A 19,434-nucleotide genomic window follows, 5' to 3' on the forward strand; every position below is an offset into this window, starting at 1 on the left:
TTAATACAAAGTTGACATTATTCAAAATGTCTTTGTTATGACAACTTGACATTAACCAAGAAATCATTACTGTTTAAACTTTACCTTTAATAACATGAAGTTACCTAATTTTTAAAGTGCAATCATTAATTCTTTTATAACAAATTTATATCAGTAATGATATCTTGGTTAATGTCAAGTTGTCATAACAAAGACATTTTGAATAATGTCAACTTTGTATTAAAAGTGTCATAATTTACCAAATGATGCTTTATGACAACAATCATAAATATTCATGAAGGCTTATTCATGTTCATGACATGTGTTATGTCATGTTTATGACAGTGTCATGACCGTTTTATTCACCCACCTTCAAATAAAGTGTTACCTGACATTCTCACATAGTTACCACAAACATAACAAAAACAAAACAACCACTCCAGGACAACACTTCCAAACAACCCTTCAAAGCTGATACACTGATTTGGAACAGTGGAGACCAAACCAGTCTATCAGGTTAGTGAACCACTGTGTGTTTCACTTTCATTTGTTAGAATTAAAGAAAAAATATCACAGTGAAGGTTTCTGTTAAAAGTTCATGGTTTAAAAATGAAACCTGTGCTGTTTACTTGTTTTCTCCTAATTTGACAAATAATGATTTCCTTACCTGGCTCCCGGTTGAGTTCCACATCAAAGTAACACTGAGGGCGGTCTTTTACTCCCATTGTGGTCAAAGTGCATGTGACCTAAAAACACAGGGCAAGTACAAAGAAAATGAGGAGAAAAAGCCAAAGAGTTAAATTAACTTTTCTATTAGTCCTGATCTTGCTGTGCCTGTGATTAAATAAACTATGTACACAGTTAAGATGAAAAGCTTAAAGTGATTGTGTTCTTGACTTGATGGCCCCACCACCATCACAGAACTGCATTGTGTTGGTTGCATTATGTGTATTATGTTAGAGTGTTTACTTTGGAGGTTTAGCTGGGAGTGTCACATTCAGACTGCAACTGTACACTGCTAAAAATAGAGAACAATTTATTTCAACATCAAACGATATTCTACAGTAGTGCAGAGTATTCATAACTGCACATCTATCTTAATGCATTAAAGCTTATTTATGTCATGCGATCTCATCCTACATTGTCCTTAGAGCTCCACAGCTGGATTTGTGTTCAACTAGTTAAAGATAAGGAAGGTGGCCACACTTTACGTAAGTTGTCATAGTAAAGCTGAAAAAATATTTAAAATGTGTTAAAACAGCTATTATGGACCCCAAAAATAAATTCAAGAGAAACTGCCCAAAAATAACAATTTTGTCAAATTTAAGGATACATCCCACTTTAGAAAAACAATTAACCTTTTTACAAAAGAACACATTTATGCCGTCTATTGCAATTCCGTCACAATATAACACGACAACAAAGCTGTGTTACAGTTCACTAGGAGAGCTAAAAATACAATAAAATGAGAATACATTGTTCACTTGGTAAAACAAACAACATAGGCGCTATCAAAATGGTTGCACTAGCTACCTCTCAGCTATCTAGTGCTAGCTGCGCTAGGTGCTGTTTGCGTAGCAACTTCCATTGCATTATCTACCGTTTCTTTCATTAAAAACATTTATCCGGGTACTACACAAATTTATTCAAAGCTTCCAACTCGCATTATATATTTAGAGCTAATTAATATTAAATAACTTACCCACGTACAGTAGCTAGCCGGGTAAAACGAGCTAGTCACTGACGGTAAACCGTTAGCTTGTGCTACTTCCTTCTTCTTTTTAAGAGTAGGGGTTTCCTTTGGGAAGTTTGTCCCTCCTGCTGTACCGTAGAAGATTTGTTTTGGTGGTTGTTATCCAGAAACAGAAATCAAGTTAGCTCCCTGGACAATTTAAATCAGCCGTCCTACTCGCATTTGTTTATAGGCTCTTCACTCTTGTTTATATGAATTACTAATTACCCTCGTAGGTTGTTTATCGGAGGTTGGCTTTTCAGTGAGCAGTGTGATTGGCTTGTATGATGCTGTTGTGAGCTAACTTACAGTAGCATTGTAACAAGGTGCAGCATGAACTCCATAACAATGAGGTAAGGTGTAACTTAAACGTGTAATCTAAATGAACATGATAAATTAAGGTTAATTTCTAAATTAATAATTATTTTCCTTCTTACGCAGTATATGTAAGGACATATTAATAATCTCTGAATATTATTACGTTAATACAAACATTTAATTGGACGTTTGTATGTTGATTGCAGGTTAATCCAATCTTTATTGCACTAGGTTCATTACATAATAATCTCATAGTTTCCAATTACATTTCTAAAACTATGATTAGACATATGATTGTAATAACATGTCTGATATGCGTTATAATGACCACCCAAGATAACTGTTGTGCCAAACTAAGCAAAGTGTTTTAAATGGTAATTATCTTCATCTCTTTTTTCCGTCTGCCCCATGCAGGCTGCATATCCTCCACAGACTCAGGCTATCATGTCTCTGATCCTGTTTGCGTTCGTGGTGCGGGTCAGGGATGGACTCCCTCTGTCAGCTTCCACCGACTTTGAGCACAATAAAGAGCTCCAGGAGAGGAAGCAGCAGCTCAGGACCATCAGCAAGTCTCTGCCCCGTCTCCCTGAGAGGGGCACCGTTAAAGGCCAGAAGCTCAATATATAGTAAGGATTCTGAAACCTGAACAATTCTTTTTTTTATTTAAGAAAGTGAACATATTAGGCATAGCCCAAAAAAATAAAATAAAAAAACCCTGGAAAGTTGCGGGTTCATCTCTAATTACGATAATGTCCTAGTTCTTTATTTTTATTTGATTCCTGCTATATCTGCCGGGAATCAGCCCATGCCTGGACCCTCTGGTGCCGACACGAGGTCATCCACGCCTCGCTGTGCCGGGCTGCTTGTTTACCAAACACCTTGTCTCCTCTCACCTGTTCAGCTTCGTCTCCTCAGAGGGTGTATCCTACATGAGCGTGTGCCACAGCAGCCTCCCTGTTGCTAAAGCCTTCTGCTTCCTAGAAGACCTGCGTTGGGAGTTCACCGCATGCTTCAACAGCACTGTCATTTCCCTGGCAGCCAGGCCATATCCATTTTTGGAATTTGGTGAGGGGAGAAAAAAAAATATTTTGCAAAACATTTTCTACAATGCTCTTATGCTTTTGTCTAGTGAAGAGTGTGTTCAAAATAAGTTGAATCTATCCATCCAAATGTAAATATTGTTATGATTTCTACCTAATAGACAGCACTATTCAAAAACTGAAGCAGCAGTACAACCAGAGTGGAGGTCCTGCTCTGGAGGTGACTCTGGCAGAGGTCCAAGAGGACCTGAGGATCCGTCCACCTCAACTGATCAACGCGGATGAAGTGGAGCTGACCAACGGGACAGCAAATGGGCACATAGAACAAGGTGTTGCATCCACTAACGCAGTTCACAATCAGTCTCTCATACTTCATGCTAAAGTAATACAGGTATTAGGAGGGTTTATATTACGCTATCTTAATGTGATAAAGGTATGTTGTTGTTTTCTTTCATTCCAGCTGGTGTAAATCAGAGGCTTGAACCAGTGAGCGCCCCAGGCATCCTTTCTCTTGTCCTAAATATCATGTGTGCGTCCTTGAACGTGATCCGTGGGGTGCACCTCGCAGAGAACACATTCCAGGTGTGACCAGTTCAAGGGTCTGATCAAAGGTTTACCAGCTGAAGATTTTTTTTTTTTTTTTTGTTCAGACTATTCTTGGCTATTTGTAGTGGAATGCTTTTTCTTTATTGTTATTTGGAAATCATAATACAGCTGACAGGTTCAAAACTGCAGTTTAATACAACTGCATACAGCTCTCTATATATGCAAACCTTCTGCACCTAATTCTTCTTTTTGTATGAGATCAGTCCACCCTGAACAAACAATGTTTAGAGATAAATTACTAAAAGCCCCAAATTTATTCTGCCAATTTGTATCTGCAGACTTCTGACTGGAACTGTACACAGCAAGCGGTTACAAAAAGCAATTGCATTTGAGCTGTTTTGTCATTTTCTTTATTTTTAGATGGTTCATTTAATCTAAAATATGGAGGAGCAGATTGTCAGCAAAGACTGAAGCTAACCCAACTGTTTTTAATGTGCCTTTCCAAAAGGATGACTACGAAGGCATTTGGAACGTTGCGGCATTTCTCTTTGCGTTCGTCTGCTGTGCTCTTCAGGTAAATAACGGTTGGCAGGTTGACACAGCTGCTCATCGCGAACAGTAACAGCCTCTTGCCAAACTCCGGCTAACACGTCTTCTTGTTACCGTGTCCGTAGTGCCACCTCTACCTGTTCCACTCGTCCCTGAAGAAGCTGAAGTCCTTCCTTCTTTTAGGCGTGATCGTCCTATGCAACTTGTACCTGCTCGGCTTGAGGAACGTATGGCAGCTCCTCTTCCACATCTCCGTCGCCTCCCTCTCCACCTCGCTCACCCTCACTCGCAGAATCCATCACAGAACCGACGACTGTGGAGTGTGAGGAGTTCGGAACTGTTCAGTGTGCCGCGCCGACCCAGTATTCAGATGGAGGAATATGTAAACCACCTGCTTCACCGTGGGTGGACTTGTTTTAACAATAACTTGAAGACGACAATGAATGAAGTTGTGTTGCGGAAGTTCAAACTAGCGTTCTCTTGTACATAGCTGATGTCTTAGCTTTGTTTTTTAAGGCAAGGAAACAAAGACTAGCAGTCGGTCTGGAAGCTTTCAAATCAAAATAAGAACAAAAAAGACATTTTCAAGAAAGCCGGAGATGTTTTTTTTCATACATGGTTTCTCACTATTTTCTACATGGGGACCATTAGCCAGTCTCAACAGTGGTGGCTACTTTTTAATCGTATGACTCATTTTTACTCGTGTTCTGCTTCCATTTTTTTTTTCTTTTCAGCTTTTCCAGGCCTTTTCGTTAATGCTGCATAATCGCTTTAAAACGTTCTCTGACGGTTTGTAATTATTGTACTTTTAAGATAGGAAGGACATGTTTTTACAAGTGAAAACATGTTGCTTTTGTAGGAACATAATTTCTTATTTTATAGTTTGGATTAGCATTAGGTGAACTGAAGGATAGCTCTTAGTGCTGCTTGTTGGCTCTCTATGATTCAGAACGCAGTCATCCAATACAAAAGCCTAAATCAAAGTTTTTTTTTTTTACAGAAACATGGTCCGGTTCCTGTTTTAAAATGTGGCAAAGTGGTTGGGTTCAGTTACCTTTTTTTACATTTTCTCAGGCATGTGCTTAGCTGCTATAACACTGAAGGCTCTGTTTGACGTTAAAGCTATTTATATGCTTTCAATAACCTCTGCTACCTGCACACATTTTCTTACACTTCTAAGTATTTATTGTATTAAATCAGCTAGAGATGTATCCTAAGTAGAGACGAACTGAGAAATGGGCCAGTGATTGAAATCTTTCAGTTTTGGCTTCATCTGCACTGACTGACTGGTCGGTAAGAAACGATGTACTGAGTCCTACTGAGTCACAGTAACAACATTTTTCTGCATGGAAGCCATTCCTGTGTGAAGGAAACTCAAATGAGCTATTTTACATATCAACAATGTGTCTAAAATAAAGTCAGAGGCTATTTAGAGTGAAGCGTTTCTACGACCCTTTAAGAAATTGTTTAATTCAGGCTGCAAAAGAGGATTTCAAGCATACAATAGAGTAAAGCAAAGCTGCTTTTGTTAGCATCTCTGTCTTATCATGCAACATGTTTAATTTTAAATTGTATTCTTATGGATATCTTGTAGTTAAGGTAAGGATCTACAGTCCCCAGGGATTAAACACAAAGACAGCTGTCTGATTTATGCTAACGGTACTAATCACTCCAAAATCAATGAGTTTTTTCCGTGAGCCCGTTTTTACTTGGTGTGACGTAGCCTTTGTGCCTAATTTAAGTAAGTAAGAAGGATGCAAAATCACATTTTGAATGCTTTCCTTCTTGAATCTTCTTGCGTTTTGGTTCTTAAACAGAAATTTTAATCGACTAAAATTGATGTGGGCAGCTCGTAGGTTTACAAAATCTTCTTAAAAATTTTTGATCAGGGCATTTGACATTTTAGTTCTGTCTTTTTCAACAGATAATGATATGAAAGCACTCATTTCTTAAATATAGTTAGTTTTAAAAAGCTGCACTATTATGTAAAGATTGTCAAGGTTTTATTATTGAATGTTTAAAATTTTGAGTGAATTTATATTTTAATTTTTCTATATGTTTCTGGGGATCAACACATCGTCCTTTAGGTTGAAGTTCTCACATTTATGTTTGAGTACAAATTTATGAAAGGAAGATGAAAAGTTGAAGTGTCATGTAATAACTCATATAATGATTGTTTTGTTTTTACAACAACTTTTAGTTGCAAGTTTGAGTCGTACCAAGCAGTGAAAGTTAATGTTAGTAGCTATTAGCATCATGGGTTCAATAGAGATGTATGGAATCTGTCTTTTCCCTGTTAATTAAGTCGTTGATAAATGTAAAAAGTTGGGGGATTTTAAAATAAAATTACAAATATTTGAAATGATCTAATAGTCAAAATTATTCTTATTCCTCTATAATTTCTTTTACTGCAGGATATGTGTTCTATTGACTAGATTTTTTTTTTCATAATGATTCTAAACGGAGTTAAAATTATGTTTTCGTCAGCAATTAAACTGATTTCCCCATTGCAGATCCTCAAGTAATCAAATATGATAAATATAAATAGGTTAAGTTGAAACTTAGTATTTCTTAGTACTTATTTTTTCTATCATGTTTGTAATGTCAACATTTACATATTTATTTGTTTATATTTTAGTTAGAGATGTAACCGCCAGCTAGAATTTCACATAAACTCGAGGCAAAATCATGCCTGCGTCTGCTGCAGAAACGCACCGCTGTAGTTTCTCTAGTTTAACACCAGATGGCGCTGTTTACAATGCTGAAGTTTGGCCGTCAACCCAACAGGTTGTTGCAGAGTTGGCAGCTCAGATTTATATCAGATACAGATTTTGCTCACAGCACAGTCTGACTGGAACAGATAATTCCCTTCTAAGCTATGCATGATCATTTGGCTTTAAGTTAGGACAAAGCCCAAAGATTAGCATTGCAAACGTGAAAAGAAACTGCAGAGAATAACAACATTGTGCATCTGAATATTGTCGTGCAGTGGTGTTGTGGAAACCCCAATATGGGCTTTTTCCTCGTGATACTCTCAGGTATTTATTCCCATAAGAATGTAACTAATGATAAACAGATTTTGCTCACTGCACAGTTTGTTTTGCTATGAATTTGTTACTGAAACAGTCTACAACCTTGTAAACCCAAATACTGTTCTAACGGTAAAACAGTGGAGTAATAGATCAACCAGCATAAACACCAATTACCAACATGCTTCTGTGGTCTGCCAGCACAGAAATTTGATGAAGAGATGAAGTCATAATGAAGTAAAACACTTCCATATCTGAGTGACAGTTAATGTCATCTGTTTTGTTTCATTACTTTGCAATAGTTGAAATATTTGTGTCCTTTTCTCCAAACAAAATCGTTTTTTTTTATTATTATTATTATTTCATTTAGTTCAAAGCTTAGAAACAACTGGAAGTTCTCTAACAAGGCTGATAGCATCAATTTTAAAGCAAGTCACCAATGTATTTAAAAGCATGGGTGGTCCTGGTGAAATGTTTATGGCTCACATTTTTCCTCCTGTCCCTTCTCCCCGAGCATCTTCACAGAACAGCGGCATTTATTTTCCCTTTTAAAATAAATGTTTGTCTTATGATCATCTGAATAATTCAGCAGAAAGGAAGACTTCCATTACTTCCATGTGTCAAAATGGTCTGACCTCTTGGCAGACGCACTACTTTGCTTTCCTCGGTGCTGTGTAATGTCACCCACTGATGAATATGCACAAATGTTGACTCTACATTCATGTCACTCACGCGTTCAAGTGTTGTTGTTTTTTTTATTTATTAATTTTTTTTTTATGTGCCGGGTTCAAAGAGTTGCAGAGTAAGAACATCATTTCTCAGACTCCTGACAGGACGTAAAGCCGTAACAGTGCAGACTGCAAAGCACCCGTAGTAAAGATGTTTCAAAACATGAATATAAATTAAACTTTTAATGCAGTAACATTTCCAGCCTTACACTTGAGTGCTTTTATTTTTGAAGTCTTGAACCAAACCAAATATGATTGCTTTAAAGTATGTTTTCAAATTATAAGCTCGCAAGTGTACTAAGTAAAAATGAATTTTTGTCCTTTTTACTTCAGAAAAATTGCTCTCCATTCATCCTGGTAGGAAGCAAAACTCCCTAAAATAATTTTGTTTGGAAGATCAGGCGTGATGCTGACGCTAAAGTTGTTGTCTTGGAGTGGGACTGTGTCAAATGAGTCTGAGGCTTGAAGGATTTAATCAGAGTGAGTCATTTTGGCACTCACTCCTATCTTTTTAATCTTTGTTACAGGTCTTTTGCCCATTTGATGGCCCCCGCTTCAGGGTTTTCCATTAAGTTTTCAATGAATCACTCCCCTGTTATACCCGGGTCCTTGAGTCTTGCTATCTCTGTGAGGAAGCATCTAACATCAGGAAATGAGAAATGTTATTTTATTTTTCTGAACAAATAAATGAATCCTGTGACGCTCACATTTTTACACATAAATACTATGAATGAATCAGATTGTTGCATCAGAGAACTTCTTGTAAGTTCATATCTGGGTAATTCTGAACAAAAATGATAGAAAATATTTGCATTTCCAGGCGTCCATCCATGCCTTACAAAATGTCATGAATTAATTAAAACAGGTTTACATTTAGAAAGCGGTGGGAAAAAAACAACAACAAAAAAAAAAACACTAATTTGAATCTGTAAAAGTATGAGTTTTTAAGTATATTGCTGCTCAAGGGTGTGGTTGGTGTTGTGGCAAATACACCATCCTCCTGGGAAAGCAAATAGGATGAGGCTGGAATCCCAAAACTATTTATGTTTTTATTCAGGATGGCACCTCATATTGAATATTCCCCTACTGACAGAGGCTGACAACGATCAGACAATGATGGATATGGCAAGACTCCTATTATGCTGCAGATAAGCAAATGCACAGACTATCAAAAGTGATGAATTGCACGCCTTAAGACATTCTGGTGAATGAGCCCCCGACAAAGTTATGTGTGCAAGGTAATATTATGACTTTGACCTTTTTATTTCCCATATGTTCTGTAGGAAACAACTGAAGTTAGATCCAGTAGTAGAGTAGAGGAGTGCAGGGAGACTAAACCAATTTGAGGGAAATAGAGTTAGGATTGTCATAGATGATGGATTGTCATAGTTGATACATGCAGTCTGTGTACAAATGTCATTGTTTATCTGTCAGAAGGAATTGTGTGTAAAAGATCCAGAATCCTTTTGTTTTCCAGTGAGTCTCTGCAGCTTGAAATTGTTTTACTATGAATGCTAATACAACTTCCAAATTTGATTTATTTATTTTTATTTGAAACCCTGAGCTGCTGCTCATGTTTTTCCTCCTGCATCTGCTCGCTTCCCGTTGCTACATACAGTGCAAAGGTTTCTCTTTCCCACAACTTCACTAAGTTTCCTTGTATCCAGGCTATTTGCGCAATTTGGAGCTGTGTGTGCTTCCTCCTAACTGGAAGGAGACGTCTCCTTTCTGCAACGTGTCTGATCATGGCATTGTAGCTTGGTGAGATCATTTTGATTGCAACCAGTTTTGTGTAGCAACCAAAGTGCCAAAAACCTTACGGTATTTTAAGTTATATATGGGCTTCTCTCAGTTCATTTTATACTGAAGAGGTTGCAGGATTGACCTCTGTCAATTCACCTGAAGATTTAATCTTAAAATTAGCAGTCTTTTGTTCTAAAAGGCAAATGAGGGCTGGTGGATCACAGTGTGGTATTTGTTGTAGAGTGGGACAATTGGATTTTGTAGCCATGTGAGTAGAGAATAACATGATCCTATTCGCTTTGCAGTCATTCACTCTGCAAATTCTCAAAGATGACGCAAGCCACATGTCACGGTTACTGTACATTTACACTGCAATTATAAACCACAACGGCCTTACCATTGAAGCTTTGTGCAATCTTAAGATGTTCTGGGTAACGTTATTCTCAACGTGCCTCTGGAGACCTTCTCAAAACTGTGCTAGATTTCTTTGTTCTTGTTGATTGGTGTTGTCAGATAGTTGTGAGAACTGGACTGAAAATAAACATGAAATGTGACTGAAAATAAAATTTAAGCTAAAAAGAAATATTTTGATCTCTAAATATGGTCGGACGTTGAGGTCTTTGGACCTGCCAAGCGTGACTGTTTTTATGGCTAAACAAAAACCAAGATTTGCTGAACTGTTAATAAAAAAAAGAAAAGAAAAAAAAGATGCCCATACATTTCTGGTGTTTGGAGGGTTTGTTTGCAGCCTCCTAGTGTTGTCTAAAGGATTTAGTCAAACATTTATTCAGCTCATTTCAGATTCCTACTGTGTTCTCTTAAAGCTCAGAAACCTTTAAACTCAATGCGTTCCAGCTGTGTGGGTCCTGAGTTTGGTATTAGGATGCTCAACAGTTCATAAGGCGGGGGGCTTTTTGGATAAACAGGTTGTAAGAAGGAAGCTGTTGAGCCACAACGTTTCTTCTCTGACTTGTGGACAAGTAAGAATCATAAAACAAGAAACTGCTGAATTGATTTATGGTTGTAACTTTACAAAATGTGAAACAGTATCAGTGGTCTTTATACTATAATTCTGCAAGGCAGAACACATGTCCAAACTACAAAAAAAAAAAAAAAAATAGTTTGATATGTGATTCAAATAAATTCAATTCTAGAATTATCTTGTCAACTAATCAGTGGTCTGGCTGAAAAATAGAACTTCTTCAGAGTTTTTCAGTCTAATAAAGAATATTCTCGGTAAATCAGCTCAGACTGGATTGGAAAGCAACTGAGCCAATATTCTAAATCCTCCATGAGTCATACATTCTGCAAATGAACGATGCAGTGAAATCAAGAGCGATCTAACATCCTGGTATTGTATAAGTGCAAGCAGCAATTTCACAAGCTTGCTTACACGCCACTTATCCATAAATCAAATTCTACAGCTTTTAAAATCACTTCCCCTTTGCTGTGTAATGAGCATTGGGGATGTTTGATAAATCACTCTCCAGTAAACCAAGGAGAAATGCCTGAAAAATCTGGATGAAAGGACAACAGCAGAATATCTTTAGGATCTGGGAGTTATGCAGAAAACCTTCACACGTGTGTGACGCTCTGTCCAATGATTAATGCCTGTTTTTCTCCATGGTGCGAACAAAAGGAATATGATTAATCAATAGTAACAGCAGGCAGAGATCATCAAGGATATGCATTCTCTGTGTTTTGCTTTGAAGGTAATTACAAGAAGACATAAACATAATAAGCAATCAAAGCTTTGCAAGAGAAAATGTCCTTTTTAAGCAGGAGGGAAATAACCTGAGTTGATCTCAGAACAGCTGTGTTGTTGATAAAAACACTATCTTAGCTGTTTGACTATAACTTACTCAATCACTGAACTCTCCAGACTTCCCCCTCAGTCCCCCATGATTATTTCACCAGTTTCATACATTTTGAAAAATGCTCAAGGGCAAGACAACTGTCTCACAATTTAAGAGTTGCAAAAAAAAAAAAAAAAAAAAAAAAAAAAAAAAACATTTTAAAAAATTTTCATCCAGATTCTGTCTCACATGTTTCTGACAGGTTCTGCATAAAACCTGAGTTTAGATAAAAACTCACCTTTCTACTCTGGGGAATGCTCACTGCAGATTTTCTTTGTATTTTATTTTATTTTAGAATTATGGATTTTTTTTTTCTTGTTTGTTTGTTTAGCCTTAGGGTTAATGTTTGTAATCATTACAAACAGTTTGATATAACAGTCTGCCCATCTGTGCATTTGTTTGTATTTTCTACAATTTCCATGAACACTAAATCATGTTGTACATATCCTCATTTGCATTTTATTGCACCAAAGAAATGGTGGACCTAAAGGCAAATAAACCAAGGAATCTGGATTAACAACATTTCTTATAGCTGAGTTTGTCTTTCCTTTTGGTGTCGCAGATTGCAGGAAGTCTACGATGAACCACAGCAAAAATCCTTAATGCTTAGAGGAACAACTGACATACAAACCCTTAGGAGTAGTTTTAAACTATTAAAGTGTGTTGATTGAACTTATCTAACAATCTTAGTGAAGTGTAGGTAAAGGAAAGAAGAGCAAGATTTCACAGATAGCAACACAGCAACTCTAACCTTGGCATATTAGACCAAGGTCACTTGTATCACTTTGTTATGGAGGTCATGAATAAACCAGACCTGCAAATGAACCATGAAGAGTTCTAGAGCACAAAAGACTCTTGAATTACGTCATCTTGAGTTCATTTGTCTGCCAAAGGAGCTGCAACACTGGCTATTGTTCATGTACAGGATCAGATATTTAGAGAATCAAATCCCTGCACGAGGCTGCACAGTGGCACAGTTGGTAGAGCTGTTGCCTTGCAGCAAGAAGGTCCTGGGTTTGATTCCCAGCCTGAGGTCTTTCTGCCTGAAGTCCATGTTCTCCCTGTGCACGCGTGAGTTCTCTCCAGGTACTCCAGCTTCCTCCCACAGCCCAAAAACATGAGTGTCAGGTTAATCTAAATTCTCCCTAGGTGTGAGTGTGTGTGTGCATGGTTGTTTGTCCGGTCTGTCTCTGTGTTGCCCTGCGACGGACTGGCGACCTGTCCAGGGTGACCCTGCCTCTTGCTGGAGATAGGCACCAGACCCCCTGCTGACCCCAACAGCAGGGGGTCAGCAGGATGGATAGAATCCCTCACTGTCTCACTGACAGCCCTCTACCACTGGATCCCAGATCCTTTGCAAGTGAAAGTATTAACCCCTTAACCCTCACGCTAAAAAAAAAACAATATGAAAACATAATGCACATTCCACTGTTTGTTGAGGTTATTATTTTTTTCTATTTTTTTTTTTTTAGCAAATAATGTCATTGGCATCTATAGTGGAAGCCGTGGCTGAATGGGTGAATGAGGAACTCTGGACTTGCTTCTCAAGACTTGTGGAAGTGAAATTATGCGATTCTGCTTAAGAGCATTTTTATGATCAAAGAGGCAGCTGTTGTCTAGTTTCTTCACCTCGAAAAGGGTGAAGCAGCTGTAAAGGATACAAACTGGCTTCCTTGACAACAAAATCACATTTCTCCCATTTGATCTCTTTAGCTGAAGCCTGTGAAGACAACTTCTATCTGTTTTGCTAAACTGATGAAAGTAATAGAGAACTACGCATTAAAGAATCTGAAGGATTCCTCTTACTAAACAAAGTATTCATGGTTATTTAAGCAGGCTTAGCATATCCACGCTAACCTGTCATGACTTGACTGACCTTTGCAATCTGTAATGTTTCTTTTCTTCCTCTAATCGTGTGGTAAAATAATATTTTAGCACAGTGTTTCATATACGGAAGGTGCTTACGCTTACATTTTTTTAACTGAAAGTCTGAACCGTATTTTAAAGGTATTTTCTGGTCATTTTTGTCTCCGAAGGGCACTGCGACCCTTTGCACAATTCAAGTGACAAAATGCAGTCATTACTGAGATAATTCCTTTTGTGAGCCTCACAGAGTACTTCCAGACCTCTTATCTGCCTGTTACAAACACAGCTGCTCCTGTTTTCTGGTGGTATTGCACATTCTTATCAGGTGAAACACTTAAGTACATAGATAGCAGCAGTAAGTGCATTCAACTGGGTGTTTGACTGGGTATTTTACCAGTATATCTGTTATTTAAATCTGGAAAAAATGTCAAATGAAAAAAAAAAAAAAAAAGTGCTGGATCCAAAATAGGAATATTCAAACACAGTGTGAACAAGTTATTTCAGGGTCAGGGTTAGGGTCGTGACCTTGAAAATGTCTCTTAAATCAAAAAATAATCCCACAACCAGGATGAACTCCATGCTTTTTGCTCTAAATTTATTTCCTTCATTTCAAGTGGAACAAAGCCAACATTTTTATCAATAATCATCCCTGTCAATATATTTCTGTTTGCAGTGAAAATGACATAATAAAATGACAACAGACTGATTAAGATGATACAAAAGCAGATTTCAAAACATGTACAGTTTTGTATTTACAGAACTGTCAGCCATATAAACACTTACACACACACACACACACACATGCACACGCGCACACACACAGTACATTTGAAGTTTCACAACAATATGCACTGGATATGCACTTATCTCGTATTTACAAGTTTGCCCCCCAAAAAAATCACACACACCAAATTCAATACAGAATGTTCACATTAAGCCCACATTAGAATATGTGTTGGTTCAATAACACCTTTTAATGTTTACTCATTATTTTTCACCGTAGCAAAAACAGAGCGGATCAACATGTACAGCTGCATGTGCAAATCTATTTATAGTAATTATCATTAATAAAGGGTAAATATAAGCAAATTCACACAATTACATTGAAGGCATCTTGAGACGCACGATGTGTTTACGGGAAGAGTTCAGTGCTGTTGTTCTTTTTTTTTGTTTCTTCTACTGGTTTTAATGAGACAGATTTTATATCCGTGTGTAAAATGTGACACAAGGGCAACTTGCTAACTGAGCCACTTTCAGTCCTTTACTGCTTACATCAAGTGATGCTGATCCTTGATTACATCAAGGAAGAGCAGACTGTGTTCAGAAATCCAAAGAAAAATATGCTAAAAAAAAAATATACCCCTAAACTGTAGATGTGACTACAAGAGCAAAACTAGAGTTTCCCACAGATTCCCATGCTAAAGGGTTCGGGTCCGTGACTTTTTGACCACAGTTTTTCCATTGCCCTCCCAGTTTTCTGTTTCACGATATCTTGCAGATGTTTTCTTTGGACTTCAAAGGTGCACTGTAGGAACTGAGAAGGGTGGTGTTTTTAAAAACAGCATTGGGTTGCAAATGGTGCAGATTACTCAGTTTTGTCAATTCATGACTTTTGGTCGCTGCTGTTGTATAAACACGGCTTGGCAGAAAAGTACAGTCTAGGTTAGTATTACACTGTTGTGTCACGTTAATAACTGTTTCTATTTCTGGGTTCTACTTTGTTAAAAAAGATAACAAACTAAGGATTTTTAAAGTTAGATTCTTCTAAAAGTTGTAAGCCATTATTACCTTACCAGATATTTTGCAGATTGATTTTGGAAGTAGAAGGCCACATCCAGTAGAAAGAGTCCAAGTTCAAATGTCATAAAATAACTTCAGTTTGAAAAACATCACAGTGGTTTAGGCAATTTTTTTTTTATTTTTTTTTTTTTGTGAACCTTCAAATCAATGATAAGTTTGCATTGGTATGTCCACAAAAGTTTTGCAGGATTTAGATGCAAGTGATGAAATTTAGCTTCTTGTGCTAAACGTTCTGAGAATGGAAGACATAAAACATTTGCTGTCAAACCACTTGCCTGATGCAGAAGTAAAACATTGCAAAACACAAGATGACTTTATCCAATTTAAGTGAAGCTTTTTTTTAAAATTAATTTTTATACTGCCTTGCTTCTCTCTGGTGTATTTATGCTTTATCTCCCAGAGATAATCTGCCCATTGTTGCCGCCTGCTTGTTCAGTAGGAGGGATTGCTGCAAAAATGAACAACTCTAAAGGAAACGGACAGAGACAGATAAAAGGGGGAAGCATGTGACAAAGATCTCAAGGTTGGGAACTGAACCTTGGACAGCTGCGCTGTGGAGCTCCAGTTCCTGCACATGGTGCACCTGCTCCGCCGCCTCGCCTCAGAACCCTCAGGACAAAAAAACCTTTGAACAGTTGGAATTATAAAGTGGATTAGACTCTCCTGTTTTACGTTTAGTATCAGATTGAACTGTGTATCTTTGAATCTAAACTGTGATATTCAGAAAAAAGTGTTTACAATGGAAGATAAAAAAAAAACAGTTAAACCTTTAGGACAGATTTTTTTTCTTCTTCTTTCTGGGTAAACTCTCCTGGATGCTCCATGTTGCATCATGAATGTGGGAACGACTTGAAGTCCACCCGGCGTGAGCCGAGAAGCATGACAAAAGCCTTAATGTGACAGGACTAGTCATCCCTGTCACTTTGCTTTGCTTTACAGCGTTCTCTGCTGCCTCGTCAGTTTCAGACTCCGGTGACAGTAAGTTTCGAATATAACAAGTCAGTGGACCTTCCCATAAATATTATACAAAATGGAGGTTTAGGAGTTCAAGCTTTTGTCAGTCCACTGGAGTGTGATCAAGGAGGCATCTTTGTGTAAGCGTTACTCTTCCGCGTTATAAATCCGAGCATTTACTCTGCCAGACAATGAACCGGAAACTGTTACATTAACAAGCCTGTACAGCAGTGTAAATCTGGAGGCTTTTGATCATCTATAATGCAATACTAGTAGCTAATTGAAGCATTTGCAGCCATAAATTAATCCACACTACACAAGGAGTGTAGCCACACGCTTTATGTACACTATTCACTTGTCTGTACAGCATTAAATTATCTTCCCGAGTAAATGTAAACATTCAATCACTGAGTCGTGTCAAGGTATTTTCTCTCCGAGGTTATTGTGCAGCCTGCAGAAAACAGAGATTGGGGTGAAAAGTGTTGCTTGATAGCACTGAAACCAGGCGCTTGTCAGTGTCTGAAATGATAAAAAATATATATATATATATTCTCTCAGTCAAGGGATCAGGAAACAAAGAGAGAACGCAACATAGATGGAAAAAAGAAAGCTATCAGTAAGGCTATCAGTCAGTGTGTAAGAGAGATAGTGTATAAAAACAAAAAGCATTTGCGATCCAAACCCCTCATGTAGTCACACACTGGTCTTCCTGCTTAAACTTTTGGCATTTGCGAGAATCCACCCATTAAAATGTTTCCAGCAAAAATACAGGAACCTCAGATCGTCACTGATGGCTTATCAACGTTCCGAAGAGTTCCTAAATTCCAATAAGTATTTTTTAATCAGTTTAAAATAACACCTAAAATGTATCTTACAGTGCAGTTCACATCTAGAGATACTTTTAATCGCATTATTATATGTTCTGTAACTATGTCTTGTGTCTCAGCACATAAAACAACAAGAGTTAAATAAATGATCAAAAATGTTCAACTCAAACATTTACCTATCAGCGTTTTCCTAAAAGTTAAATAATAAGTAAAAACACATTCAAAATTGCTAAAATGAGAAAATTTTTTTTTTTTTTTTTTTTTTTTTTTAACGAAACATGATCAGCAATAGATTTGCACAATTTATTACAAGTGCCGATGAGTGAGTGTGTAGTTTTTGTGCGCGAGTTTCCATGACAGGTTCTTGTCATGAAAGAATACGGCTGGCTTGTCTGCAGCTCCGGTTTTGTGACTCATATGGAGGACAAGTCGTCATGACAGGAGGACGAACCGCGCCGCGTTTTGGGACTGCAACGCGTCAACATGGTGATCTGGGTGCTGAAGTTGTTGCTGCTGTTCGACGGGTGCTGGTATTTGGTGTCTGAGCCCATGTATCTCTGCAGGTGCCACCTCCGCCACTTCCTCTTAATCTCCCCTTGGACCTGCAGCCGGGACAAGGAACCGTAGTCAAATTTTCACAGCTACCGATCTCAACTTTGTACTTGAAGGTGGGAGCACAAAGAAACAGTATAATTAAAAGAGGAAAATGTAACATTTTTCAAAGAATTATAGAATATTAAATACAGCAAAGGTTTTTAATATATATCTAAACAAACATGCATTAAATACAAGCTTTCTTATACTATTATACTTTGTTTTATAATATTACAAGAGGACTTGGATTTTTTTTTCAGATAATTGAAAATAAAAGAATTATGCACCACCACCACCAGTTGAAGTGTAAAAAAAAGACACTTAGTTATTTCAATTATTCTTGCTTTACCAAGGAAACAGTTATACTGCTTGTTTACAATTTGGACAATATTATTGTTGTGTTTTTTACCATTCGTGATTCATTGCTCAACTAAACTGCATTTCTTTTAAGCTTTACAGTGGGTGCGCCTAATGTTACGCTACTTGAATTCAGTTTTTAACAGTTTTTTTTTTTGCTCAAAACAACACATAAATACTTAAATTTTGTTCCTGAGTTTTGTCATTTAAAGACCTAATAACTACAAACCACCTTAAGGAGTGAAACTTTATAAAGGACTTGTGAAAATGTCCTCCAGTTATTATCATTCAGTGTAGAATCAAGTGATTTAATCTGGCTCAGCACTGAGGACATAATTCATCTCTCCACTGAGAGCCTCTGCACACGTCACTGCCTAGAGTGCCCGTTTTTTTTCTCTCTCTCTCTCTTTCTCCCGGCAGTGGAGGAAGACTCAGTGAGGAGAAGATGCCTGGAATGAGCAGTCTGAAATCTCCATCCACCTTACAGGACTGTGTGTGAATGTAAATAGGGAAACAACTGAAGGTCCTGTCCGCCTGGGAATTGTAGGCTTTAAAATGAGAGTTTATGTAAATGTTTCATGGACCTACCTCAGCATTGAGGAAGCAGTAAAGGACTGCGACCACAAAGCCCTAAGGAAAGAAAAACAGAGGTGTAAGAGTCATAACAGCGACAGTACTGGAACCTTGAATTTGCTTGTCCAGTTTCAAGGACCTAATTTTGGTTCTTCAAAGAGCTTTATATATATATATATATATGGTCCTCATGCATGTTTATATAAGTTCTCTAACAGTTATAGCATTTGAAATGGTTTGTTTAGATCTTTACAATGAGGAAAAAAAAATATTTATAAAACTAAATGGCAAAAATATAATCTGCATGTAACATTTTCTTCCCTATAATTTCAACCTTAAAGACATTCCGTACCTGAAACGAGCCCAAAATCAGGTCAAAGATGAGACGTAATTCAGTCTTCACTTGCTCTGGGATGAATGCAAACACTATAAAATTGATTCCAAACAGAGGAATCAGAAGCAGTGTTGATTTTGCAAGTCGCCTGAAATGACAAAGCAAAAGATTGAAATCCCCCCACCGACTTTTTCCATCGAAACCAATGATTAATCTGTCTTTATATATACAGCAATGACAATATTTCATCTCAGTAGACCAGAGACGGAGGGAAAAAGACCATTAAAATTGTCAGTGGGAAATAGCTCATGCATTATCGCTGGTATACGAGATGCTCTCCATCACAGAAAATTCACTTGAACACTGTGAGCGCTGCGTATGTGCAGCTATCAGTGGAAGCCTACAGTTTGCTTGGCAGCACATAAAAAGGGCAATTTTATGGAATTTCAAGGAGTTTTTATTTATTTATTTATTTATTTATTTTTTACTGAAACCCAAACGAATTATCGGCTGAAAATATGCAGCAACAGTTGGGGGGACAAATCTGTGTATTTTCCAACAAGCTCTTAAAAATAAGTATTTAAATGCATCCATATTTTAACCTTTAAT

General features: G+C 37.4%; 3 protein-coding genes across 4 annotated transcripts in view; 1 reads left to right on the forward strand and 2 right to left on the reverse strand.

Moving 5' to 3' along the window:
* Nucleotides 1-1,775, reverse strand: part of nktr (natural killer cell triggering receptor) — a 15,681-nt gene extending 13,906 nt beyond the window's left edge. Inside the window, exons 1-2 of one of the 2 annotated variants that reach the window (XM_015015203.1) lie at nt 1,690-1,775; nt 647-725 (exon numbers count right to left, since the gene is read on the reverse strand). In XM_015015203.1, coding sequence (XP_014870689.1) covers nt 647-704 — 58 coding nt within the window. In that variant the 5' untranslated portion in view covers nt 705-725; nt 1,690-1,775. Of the gene's footprint in view, nt 1-646; nt 726-1,681 lie in introns of both variants that reach the window. The other variant, XM_015015196.1, reaches the window with a different exon arrangement.
* A 196-nt stretch (nt 1,776-1,971) lies between these two features.
* sec22c (SEC22 homolog C, vesicle trafficking protein) lies at nt 1,972-6,529 on the forward strand. The gene is made up of 7 exons (XM_015015240.1): nt 1,972-2,064; nt 2,444-2,655; nt 2,931-3,094; nt 3,231-3,398; nt 3,530-3,651; nt 4,124-4,189; nt 4,290-6,529. The coding sequence occupies exons 2-7, from the start codon at nt 2,474-2,476 to the stop codon at nt 4,488-4,490; spliced, it is 903 nt and encodes a 300-aa protein (XP_014870726.1). The 5' UTR covers nt 1,972-2,064; nt 2,444-2,473; the 3' UTR covers nt 4,491-6,529.
* A 7,435-nt stretch (nt 6,530-13,964) lies between these two features.
* Nucleotides 13,965-19,434, reverse strand: part of vipr1b (vasoactive intestinal peptide receptor 1b) — a 52,316-nt gene continuing 46,846 nt past the window's right edge. The window contains exons 11-13 of the mRNA XM_015015251.1: nt 18,844-18,973; nt 18,507-18,548; nt 13,965-17,569 (exon numbers count right to left, since the gene is read on the reverse strand). Of these exons, the coding sequence (XP_014870737.1) occupies nt 17,381-17,569; nt 18,507-18,548; nt 18,844-18,973 (361 nt within the window). The 3' untranslated portion in view covers nt 13,965-17,380. The remainder of the gene's footprint in view (nt 17,570-18,506; nt 18,549-18,843; nt 18,974-19,434) is intronic.

The sequence above is a fragment of the Poecilia latipinna genome, unplaced genomic scaffold (genome assembly GCF_001443285.1).
Source record: "Poecilia latipinna isolate Pla-1442-1.1 unplaced genomic scaffold, P_latipinna-1.0 Scaffold71, whole genome shotgun sequence".
Taxonomy (NCBI): domain Eukaryota; kingdom Metazoa; phylum Chordata; class Actinopteri; order Cyprinodontiformes; family Poeciliidae; genus Poecilia; species Poecilia latipinna.